At 43.8% G+C, this 11479-nt stretch overlaps 1 protein-coding gene across 1 annotated transcript; it reads left to right on the top strand.

Annotated features, from left to right (window-relative positions):
- The first annotated feature begins 521 nt into the window (after positions 1–521).
- Apobec1 (apolipoprotein B mRNA editing enzyme catalytic subunit 1) lies at positions 522–9730 on the top strand. The gene is made up of 5 exons (XM_035448488.1): positions 522–537; positions 4095–4122; positions 7507–7904; positions 8485–8603; positions 9602–9730. Exons 1-5 carry the CDS (start codon positions 522–524, stop codon positions 9728–9730), a joined length of 690 nt encoding a protein of 229 aa, XP_035304379.1.
- The last annotated feature ends 1749 nt before the right edge of the window (positions 9731–11479 follow it).

The following is an 11479-nucleotide window of genomic DNA, read 5'->3' on the forward strand; positions in this document are numbered from 1 at the left end:
CTTCTGTTTAAGGTGCCCCTCCCTTTTGCAACAGAGATACGGAGCAAAGGGCAAATGAGAGGGAGAAACAGGCGAAAACCACAATATTCTCACTGGGTCACGCTGAAGCCTTTCCAGTTATAGCATCAGTTTTGCTCTCTCTGATCTCTACTCTGTCTTCTCTCCCAGTCTTACTTGAACTTGAAGGAAGGAGAAAGCTTTCTAAATTCGGTTATTAGCGGAAGACCTCTGAAGTTTATTAAACATTTGAAGTTTAATATCATCGGTGTTCTACCCTGCAGAGCTGAGGGTCACTGTGCCCACGGGTTTCCTCACCACGGAGGACAAAAATCCAGATGCCACTTCCTTCTTCATTTACATAGTGCAGATATCAAGTAACAGCTTATTCTCAGGAATGAGTCACCCTCTGTCTGGGCAGATGTTTGTGGGCACACACGAGGAAACGAAGTCCAGGCACATAGTTGGCAGAAGCTATCGTTACCACATACGCTCCGGAAGAAGGAGTCCAGAGACAGAGCAAGATGAGCTCCGAGACAGGTAAAAGCAGATGCCAGGTCCTGGCAAGGTGCGCAGTTGATTTTTCATTTTTCCTTTGCGTCTTTCTTTCTTTTTTCTTTTTTCTTTTTTCCTTTGCTTCTTTCTATACAGATTTTTGTCATGTTGCCCCAGGCTGGGCCCCAGCTCCTGGCCTCAAGTGATCCTCCTGCTTTATGTAGCCTCCTGAGTACTTGAGAATACAAGTGTCTGCTCCCAAGCTTAGCTTGGCTCCAGGGTCCTGAACAATGAATCATCTGTACAAGGGTATAACAAACTTATGCTTGGGTCCCTGGGTGCTTTCCAACTTGCCTATTACAATTAATACATCAATGCTGTTCTTAAGATGAACTACTATCCTGGTGAAGTATTTATACCTTTTAATGATTCTGACAAGTAACACTAAATCAATGATGGTTTCATGAAAATAAAAAAAAAAATTAAGTTAGTTGACTCTGGTGATAAAGGATTAATTCTAGCTAAGGGCGAGGCTGAGGCAGGAGAATTACTAGTTGATGTCTTTGTGCATTATAGGGGAAGTTCAAGGCCAAGTTGGGTAACTAGGGGAAGTTCAAGGCCAAGTTGGGTAACTTGGCAAGAACCTGCCGGCTCAGCAGTTAAGAATGCTTGCTGTTCTTGTTTGTTTCCCAGTACCCACAGGCAGCTACTCACAACTGCCTGCGACTAGCTCTAAGGGTTCCAGTGTCCTCCTTTGGCCTCCTCTGGCACCTGTGTACCTGTGCGCACCTGCGCGCGCACACACACACACACACACACACACACACACACACACACACACACACACCCCTTAAAAAGCTTTGTTTGAGCTAAAAAGAAGAGTGAGGCTATAGCTTAGTGATAGAGAGCTTGCCTAGCATATGTGAGGGCTTGAGTTCAATTCCTCAGTCCTGCCCACTCTTCCAACCGGAAAAACTAAAACTGAAACTAATGAAGATAAAAAACAGAAGTAGTGGGACATGGTCTGTATGCTAGTTGACTAACGAGATGATGATTAATTAATGTTAGGTGTGGTTATTCCCCCCTGTGACCTCAGTAGCCTAGAGGCGGAAGCAGGGGCATTACAAGGAATTTGAAGCAAGTTTGGGCAGCATACATAGTAGGTTTCCGATAGCCTAGGCTACAGTATGAGACATCCCCCCAGAACAAGCAAATAGTCTGGGGATGTAGTTCAGCGTGCCAGGAACCCCGGGTCCCATTCCCAGCATCACATACAACAGACATGGTGGCTCATGCCTGTAATCTGAGCTTTGAGAGGTGGTATATGAAGAATTACAGGAGGTATATAAAAAAATTACATGCCTAGCTTTGGAAGGAAATGATTTCAGATGAAGTGGGATTGGAGCCAACTCCTATAATTGTATTTTATTATGGTCTTTGGTAGAGTTCAAATCTTTGGAGATTAAAAAAAAATGTATTTATCTATTATTTGTTGTTGAGACATGGTCTCATGGAGGCCAGGCTGGCCCTGAATACACTAAGTAGCAGAAGCTGAACTTGACAATTCTGAAGCAGGTCTTCAGACACATTTGCCTACTATTTAGTTCATGTGGGGCTGGACACAGAAAAGAATGGAAAAAAATGAGGCTACTTGGCCTGCTTATTATAATAGACTCTCAAAAACAAGCAACACAAACCAGGGCAACGGCAAGCCAGGGCAACGGCAAGCCAGGGCAACGGCAAGCCAGGGCAACGGTGGAGATGTCTGGGAAGGAATGAGCATTTTCTTCTGTAGGCTTCAGTCAGGGAGACAGTGGTTCTGATAATTACAAATCAGATACAAAAAGCTGCAAGAAAAAGATTAAAATTGTTGGAAGCAAAAGCACTTTATTGTAGGCAGATTTTTCTTTGGGCCACCAGCTCACACACACACACAAATGATATGGAGACTTATTATTAATTAGGAAAGCTCAGCCTTAGCTTAGGCTTGTTTCTAGCTAACTCTTATAAGTTAAATTAACCCATATTTTAAATCTATGTTCTTTTATGTGGCTCGGTTACCTTCACCGTGGACTCACCATCCTGCTTCCTCTCTAAGTCCCCTCTGTCCCCAGAAGTCCCACCTAACCTCTTCCTTCCTAGCTATTGGCCATCCAGCTCTTTATTAAACCAGTCACAATGACACATCTTCACACAGTGTAAAGGACTCTTCCACAACACCGGACTCAACAGTTTACACGTGGTGGGAGTGGAGTTCTTCCAAGGACAGTTGTCTGCGGAAGATGGGAACCATGATGGTGCTGCATACACCCACTGTTATCCTTAAAATCTTGACTCTGGAAAAACTGGAGAATGTACAGGAAGCAGCTCAGGACATAATTCACCAACAAGAAACGTATGAAAAGGAAGAATGGCAAGTAGCCCACTGAGCAGCAACACTGTAGGGGACACCCCACGTTAACTGTTTAATAACCCACTCAGCAGCAACACTGCCCTTAACTGTTAATAATAGAGACTACTCTATATCTGTAGGTCAGAAGTATGTAATCCAATTGAACATTCAAAACATCTGATGAGCATTGACAAAACCTGGGAGCTTTCACATTGCTTTGTTTTAAAAGCAAAACTTTAAGCCAAATTTTATGGGATTCTGAAAAAAGTTTTTGAAGTTATAAGTTCTGGTTTGCCATTTCTATTGCTATGGCTGTAAGGACTGCGACACATTGTAGCATTCATGGACGTAGGATCTTCTCTGTGTGTTTATTAGAAACCCAAGTCTGAAAAGAGACTCCAATTATGAAATAAGCATGTTCAGCTTGCACATCACCCCAAAACAAACCTAAAAGAAAATAGACTATGCTTGTAGTAGACATTAGTAAAGTTCGTTTAATCATTATTCAGTATTTTGCATTGCTAAATGACATGTTTTGGGTGCAATGACAGAGTCTGGAATAAGATACGCATAACCTATGGCTCACAACTTTCAATCTGTGCCTCTTGGATCCTTCCTTTGAGAAGTGACTTTCCCAGTAGATTGATTTTTTTTTTCTTTTTTCTTTTTGTTTTTTGAGACAGGGTTTCTCTGTGTGGCTTTGGAGCCTATCCTGGCCCTGGCTATGGAGACCAGGCTGGCCTCAAACTCACAGAGATCTGCCTGCCTCTGCTTGTTGAGTGCTGGGATTAAAGGTGTACGTCACCAACGCCCGACAAAAGTGACATACAGTGTTCTGCTTACATGTGTCCCTGCAGGTCAGAAGAGGGGGCCAGATTTCATTACAGGTGGTTTTTGAGCCACCATGTGATTGCTGGGAATTGAACTCAGGACCTCTGGAAGATCAGTCAGTTCTCTTAACCTCTGAGCCATCTCTCCAACCCTTGATTTTTTTTTTTTCTTGAGGTTGGATTTCAAAGTGTAGCCTAGGCAGACCTTGGGCTCCATATCCCCATGCCACAGCGTCTGGTATTCGGGATAGGAGGTGTGTGCCCCTGCACCGGCTTCCTTTTTCCTGTATGATTTGTAGGTTTGGGAGACTAAAACACATTTTCATAGCAGCTCAATGTGAACTGGGTGTTATCTGACAAAGTCATTTCTTGGTTTGCAGGTCCTGTTATCGTCGACCCTACTCTGAGGTAAGACAGGCATTGTGCCTCCCCACTCAACCACACAGAAACAGACACTTTGGAATTACAGGACTATAGTTTATTTTTTAGAGTTCAAATTTGTTTGTTTTTATTAGATAGCAAAAAAAGGACCTCAGCCACCTGTGAAGGGAACAGCTAATACTGTAAAATGAAAACTACAGAGTTTTTGAAAAATATTTTTGTGAGTTTATTTGCTTATTTTCTTTTTACATACTTTAAAATTAATTAATTCATTTATTTGTTTTCTTTTTGAGACAGGGTTTCACTATGTAGCCCTGGCTGTCCTGGAACTCACTCTGTAGAGAGGTTGGCCTCAAACTCACAGAGATTTGCCTGCCCCTGCCTCCTAAGAGCTGGGATTAAAGGCTTGTGCTACCACTGCCTGGCTCATTCCTTATCATTTTTAAAATAATGTGATATATATATTTGGTTTTTTGAGACAGGGTTTCTCTGTAGCTTTGGAGGCTGTCCTGGACCTCACTTTGGAGCCTGTCCTGGAACTCACTTTGTAGACCAGGCTGGCCTCAACTCACAGAGATCCATCTGCCTCTGCCTCCGGAGTGCTGGGATTAAAGGCGTGCACCACCAATGCCCAGCAATGTTTTCTATATTAACATTATTCTGGATATCTGCTTTTACAGGCCACACTCAGGTGTACTGAGCGGGCAGTCCCATGCTCTAATCAGAGGGGTTTTTAGTGGTGCCCCTGAACAGGCACTGAGGAACCAGTCCCCTCCCATCCCCCCTGCCCCCAGACCAGTGTATTTAAGGAATGAGACATGTCATTGTGCCTCTGACATGCAGAAAATCATGTTTCCTGGTGACACACAGAAGTAAACATGAACATGATTAAACTATTTGTCTTTTCCTTGTTTATCTAATCTGCCATTGCGTGTTTTAAGAATCTGTTTTCTTTTCTTATCTTTTTCTTTTCTTTTCTTTTTTTTTTTTGGATTTTTGAGACAGGGTTTCTCTGTGTAGCTTTGGGGCCTATCCTGACACTCATTCTGGAGACCAGGCTGGCATCAAACTCTCAGAGATCCGCCTGCCTCTGCCTCCCGAGTGCTGGGATTAAAGGCATAGCCACCAACGCCTGGCTTGTTTTAATTATCTGTTTTTCTTCTTTCTCTTTAAGAAAAAGAAAAGCTTGCAACAGTCTAACCAAGCCACATCATTACCTTTAAATTTATTTTGTTTTGCAACTTAGAAACCACCTACATTATGACCCACTTAATAAAACAAACAAATTGGAAATTCCTTGTGTGAAAGGGATTGTGGGTGGTAAAAGTTTAAAAAGCTGGGCTAGGAGCATCTTCCTTGCTTTAGGTTTTCCCGTGTCATCTCCACGTAAGACCCTCACTCTAGTGTGAATGAATGCCCTAGTGCTGATGGTTTACAACCTGTGTGCCTGGTCCCTAGAATCTGTCCATACCCTGTTCATTCTCTGGCAGAGTTCTTATTTATCTATGCACCCATGCATCTGTCTGTCAATCAGTCCCTATCCAGCTATCTATCTATCTATCTATCTATCTATCTATCTATCTATCTATGTATCTCTCTCTATCCATCCATCCATCCATTTGTCTGTCCATCCATCCATATCTCTCTCTCTCTCTCTCTCTATCTATCTATCTGTCTATCTGTCTGTCTGTCTTTCTATCTCTCTCTCTATCATCCATATATCTGTTCATCCATCCATATCTATCTATCTATCTACCTATCCATTCATCTGTCCATCCATGCATCTGCATCTGTCTGTCCATCCGTCTCTCTCTCTCTCTCTCTCTCTCTCTCTCTCTCTCTCTCTTCATTAAGCTGCCCTAGAAGCCAGAGTGAAATCCAAATGCTTACAGCCAAGGAGAAGCACTGCTTCCTCAGAATAGTTTTCAAGAAGTCCGCTATCTACCACAGGGGGATGCTTTTACATGTTCCTGGTTCCCACAGGCCCCAGGGAACTGTCAAACCTGAATCATCCTTTTTTTTTTTTTTTTTTTTCCTTTGGATGTGCTGTTTTCAAGGGAACTCGAGTCTCTGTGCCAAGTCTGTTGTTGCCTGTGTTAGCTCTTAGAGGTCAGGGCTAGCTAGCTTACATCCTGATAATTCTGTGTTTTTCCACCTGTGGTTTTGAGCAAGTGTCGGTTGTTTCGTGTTGAAGATTCTTTCTGAAAACAATCGATCAGTTTGTTGGTCTCTGAAAACTGGATTTTTTTTTTTTTTGGTTTTTTTTTTTTCAAGATAGGGTTTCTTTGTATAGCTTTGGAGCCTGTCCTCGCACTCGCTGGCCTCGAACTCACAGAGATCTGCCTACCTCTGCCTCCCGAGTGCTGGGATTAAAGGCATGCGCCACCAAAGCCCGACTGAAAACTGGATTTTTATAGATCACTTAGAAATGATTCAGCAGACTTTATTTGTTTATTTAGTTTTATTTATTCCATGTGTATGAATGTTCTGCTCACGTTTAGGTCTGTGTATACACCATATGAATGGCAGGTGCTGGATGAGGCCAGAAGAGGGTGTCTTAACCCCAGGGATTTGGCGTTAGAGGGAACTGAAACCTCTGCAAGAGCAGCCTATGCTTTTAACCGCCAAGCCATCTCTCTACCAGCTCCCAGACTTCTGTTGCTATTGTTAAGTGACTTTTTTAGTTCTGCTGACACATCCTGAGGGATCTGAAGTTCCATTCTCACGCTGAGTCCTGACTCCAGCTGGTCTAGATTACAGTGGACGGGTGTGGGCGGCGGAACACGGGGAGGGGACTCCACCACAGTTTTTGTTTTGTTTCGAATTTTCACTCTGTTAGCGATCTCCATCTTTTTGCTTCTTCAGTTTAATCTCTAGGATCACCATGATTTGGTATAGCTGCCAATTCTGTTTAAATTACTGTTACTGTAACAGACCCTCAGACCTTAGCACAGCTGACGCCATGATGGAAATAACATTCAGGCTCTGGAACCCAATTTGTAGGCAGCACCACCTGCCAAAAAGGGAACCAACACCTAATCCATCAAAGTCCATAGCTCTGGGAAAGTCTCTAATGCAGTAACTTTGCTTTTTGGCTTCTGTAGTTCAACTTTTGGCTAACTGCTCTTGCTAACCAAGGAGTGTCAACACAGGATTTGGGTTTTCCTCTTGAAAGCACACCCGGAGAAAGGCTCAGGATTGTGCTTGGATCCCGAATACCCAGTGTAGTGGCTAATACATAGGAATAGAATAGAGATTGAGGTAATCTTCAGCCAGCCTGGAATATGTAAGATCTGGTTTAAAAAAAAAATGATGGAAAAGATTTCTTAGACTTCATGGTTTTTTTTTTGTTTTTTGTTTTTTGTTTTTTGTTTTTTGTTTTTCGTTTTGTTGTTGTTGTTGTTGTTTCAGGAGAAGAATTGAACCCCAGGAGTTTGAAGTCTTCTTCGACCCGAGGGAACTTCGGAAAGAGACCTGTCTGCTCTATGAGATCAGGTGGGGCGGAAGGCACAGCATCTGGCGACACACGGGCCAGAACACCACCAAACACGCGGAAATCAACTTCATAGAGAAATTCACTTCAGAGAGATACTTTTGTCCCTCCACCCAGTGCTCCATCGTCTGGTTCCTGTCCTGGAGTCCCTGTGCGGACTGCTCCAAGGCCATTACAGAGTTTTTGAGCCGACACCCCAAAGTGACTCTCTTTATTTACATAGCACGGCTTTATTACCACACAGATCAGCGAAACCGGCAAGGACTCAGGGACCTCCACAACAGAGGTGTGACCATCCAGATCATGACTGAGCAAGGTAAGAACAGAATGTCTGTGAGAGATGGTAAGGGGGCAGACACCAGCTGTTGGTGCTGCTGGGATGAAATCTCAGAGGGAAAAGTTCAACATCAATTGTGTGGGGGCAGGCGCGGGGGTCGGGGGCGAGGTCTGACCTTTACAGCAAGGAACTGGTGAACCATAGTAACTCCTCCCTCCACCCTCGGCACGTCTGCCCCCCAGTCACTTTAACTGGACTTCCTTTTGGGGAGTGCGACCACCTTTAGTAGCAAATAGGCAGAGCCTTTATGGAGAGCACACGCTTTGTGGTTGCTGCCACCGGGAACTGAAGCCGAAGCCTTGCACACGATAAGTGTACATGGAAGGCAAGCTCTATACTACTGAGCCATATCCCTGCTCTCTTTAGCTTTTATTCGAGACAGGGTCCTTAAGTTGTTACTCTGGACTTGCCACGTAGCTCAGGCTAGCCTTGAATTTGCAGTTTTCCTGCTCCAGCCTTCTGAACAGCTTGCATTGCAGGCATGAGCCACTGTGCCCAGGTCATTTTAAATAATTTACCATGCTATTTGCTAAATGAACCGAATTGTGTGTTTCTTTAGAGTACTGTTACTGCTGGAGGAATTTTGTCAACTACCCACCTTCAAATGAAGTTTACTGGCCAAGGTACCCCAATGTGTGGATGAGGATGTATGCGCTGGAACTGTACTGCATCGTTCTAGTAAGTGATTTTGGTGTTATGCTTGTTTCTATTTTGAGACAGGCTCTCATATAGTCTAAACTGTCCCTGAACTCACTTTGTAGTGGGGGATGACCTTGAATTCCTAATCCCAACCTTCTGAGCACCAGGATTATAGTGTTGTGCTACCAAGAAGTCTGGCTCCCTAATAAGTCCATCTCCTCTTCCTCCTGTTTATTTTATTTATTTATTTATTTATTTATTTATTTATTTATTTTTGTGTGTGTGTGTGTGTGTGTGTGTGTGTGTGTGTGTGTGTGTATGAGGGAAGACAGGGTTTCTCTGTGCAGCTTTGGAGCCTGTCCTGGAACTGGCTTTGTAGACCAGGCTGGCCTCAAACTCACAAAGATCCGCCTGCCTCTGCCTCCCGAGTGCTGGGATTAGAGGCGTGTATCACTGCCGCTCGGCTCTCTTCTTCCTCCTTTAAGGTGTCTCTGTGTCTTTATGAAATGTGCAGGTACCTGCAGAGGATCCCATGGAGCTGGAGTTACAGTGGTTGTGAGCCACCTCTTGTGGCTGGGAACTGAACTCTGGGTCCTCTACAAGAGCAGTTTCTTTGCTGTGGCTGTGATAAAACATCCTGACCCAGAGCTGCTGACAGAAGCCAGGGTTTATGTTGTCTTATTGATCCTGAGGAAGGGAGGCATGGTAGCAGGTACAGAATGCTGACAGATTAGATCTCAGCCCCATGTAGGAGCCAGGAGAGAGCTAACTGGGACTAAGGGAGTGATTATAAACTCTGAAACCCGCCCCAGGTGGTCTAGTTTCCCATAGTGGCGGAGGTCAGTCACACTGTTGAAGAAAAGGTTCCTTGTTTGGATTCTTGGTCCAAATGGCAGCTCAACTGAATCCCAAGAGACACTTTTAAATGTTCACAGCAATAGTGATTAATCATTATTAATCAGCAATAATTAATCATTAACAAGTAATTAATAGTGTTAATTATTACTGAGGATAAACTATCATCTTCTTTGTTTCAGGGACTTCCGCCCTGTTTAAAGATTATAAGAAGACACCAACACCCACTTACATTTTTCACCCTTCATCTTCAAAGTTGCCATTACCAAAGGATACCTCCTCACATCCTTTGGGCTACAGGGTTGGTATGACCTCTAGGAGCTGGAGATGAATAAAATGACTCCTTGTGTGTACTGTTTGGACAATAAGCAATGGTGACCTACTAAAAGTGACTACCATGAAGAAAGTATCAAACTGGGGCTGTCACTCCTGGGTAGATTACTAGTTATAGTTGTGAAGCTCTGGGTTCAATGCCCAGAACTTCCAGGAAAACAACCAGTTATGGTTATACACTCCTATAGTCCCAGCACTTGGGAGGCAGAGGCACTGGATCTCTGGGAGTTCAAGGCCAGCCTCGTCTACATAGTAAGATCCAGGCCAACCTAGGATACACAGTGAAACCTCATCTAAAAACAGACAAACAAACCCCAAAATCAAGAATCTAGAAATTGAAGACTCAGGTTAGATGGTACATTCCTGTAACCCCAGTAACTGAGTGGTAGGGGCAGGAGAATGACTAGTTTAAAGTCATCTTGAGCTACACGGTAGGTTTGAAGTCAGCCTCAATGAATGTGAGATTCAGTGAGCTAAATCTTTCGAGTTATGCCAGCAGCTGATACCTCACCAGCTTGCATAAAACAGTCATTCTGTTCAGCTCAGTTATTTGCTTGCCTGCCCCTCCAAAGACTGTCATGGTGTACAGCAGTCCCTGGGCACTGAGAGAGGCTGAACCTTACTAACTTCTTACAAATTCTATTTATGCATTTACATTTTAAAAACTACATTTATTGATTATTATCATTGTGTGTGTGGAGGTGGTTGTGTGCGCATGCTATGGCACTCCTGTGGAGGTCAGAGAACAACGTTTAGCATTCTCTCTCTCCCACTATCCATTCTGAGGAATGAATGAAGATTGCCAGTTCAAAAAAAGTAATTTATCATTATTATTTCTACTCCAGAGCTGTCTCAATAGCTCTATAGCTATACATTAGAACTGCAGTGAAAGATGCCACTTATCAATTGTTACTGTGTTTGTTTGGTTCCCAGCACCCACTGGAGTTTGTCAGAAAGATGAGGAAAGGATGCTTGTCGACGTGGGGGCCAGGGTTCCCACCTCATTAGAGCCAAACTCAGCATTTTCTTGCTTTGTTTTGTTTCTATTTTGAGACAGGGTCTCAAAAAGCTTCCAACTCACTATGTAGTCATGGATGACCTTGAACTCCTGCGCCTCAATGTTTTTGTCTTTCATCCACCTACCTGTCCATCTGGGATCCAGAACTCGGCCGTGGTCTCCTCTCTCCGGTCTGCTCTGTCTTAGGTTCTGTTCCTTTCCCTTCTGGCTGCTTCTTGTCACAGACAGGCTTTGAGCACATTTTCTTGACTTGAGTCATGCTCTTCTATCTTGAAAGACATCACAACCATGTATCATCACTTGTTCTTATAAAAAGGTTTGCATTAGGCATGGCAGCGTGCCCTCTGATCTCTGTACTCAAGGGGTTGAGACGGGAGGACTATGAGTCGGAGGCCAGTCATTGGGCTACCTATTGAGACTCTGCCACAAACAAACAACCTATCAAACAAAAGAGGGAGCAGGGAGATTGCTTAGTGGGCAAATGACATCGCCCAACAAGCACAGGCAGAAAGTCAGGCGAAGTTCTGTGCATCCAGGATCAATGGAACCAAGGACTGTGTGCTGAAATCTCCGAATCCATGAGCTGAAATAAATCCTCCTTCTTTAAATTGTTCCTATCAGACACTCTGTCACAGTGAAGAGAATAGTGACATGGTGAGAAACAAAGACATTTCAACAGGGGAGGGATGAAGTTACTTCCCAGACGCTC

The sequence above is a fragment of the Cricetulus griseus genome, chromosome 8, assembly GCF_003668045.3.
Source record: "Cricetulus griseus strain 17A/GY chromosome 8, alternate assembly CriGri-PICRH-1.0, whole genome shotgun sequence".
NCBI classification, from domain to species: domain Eukaryota; kingdom Metazoa; phylum Chordata; class Mammalia; order Rodentia; family Cricetidae; genus Cricetulus; species Cricetulus griseus.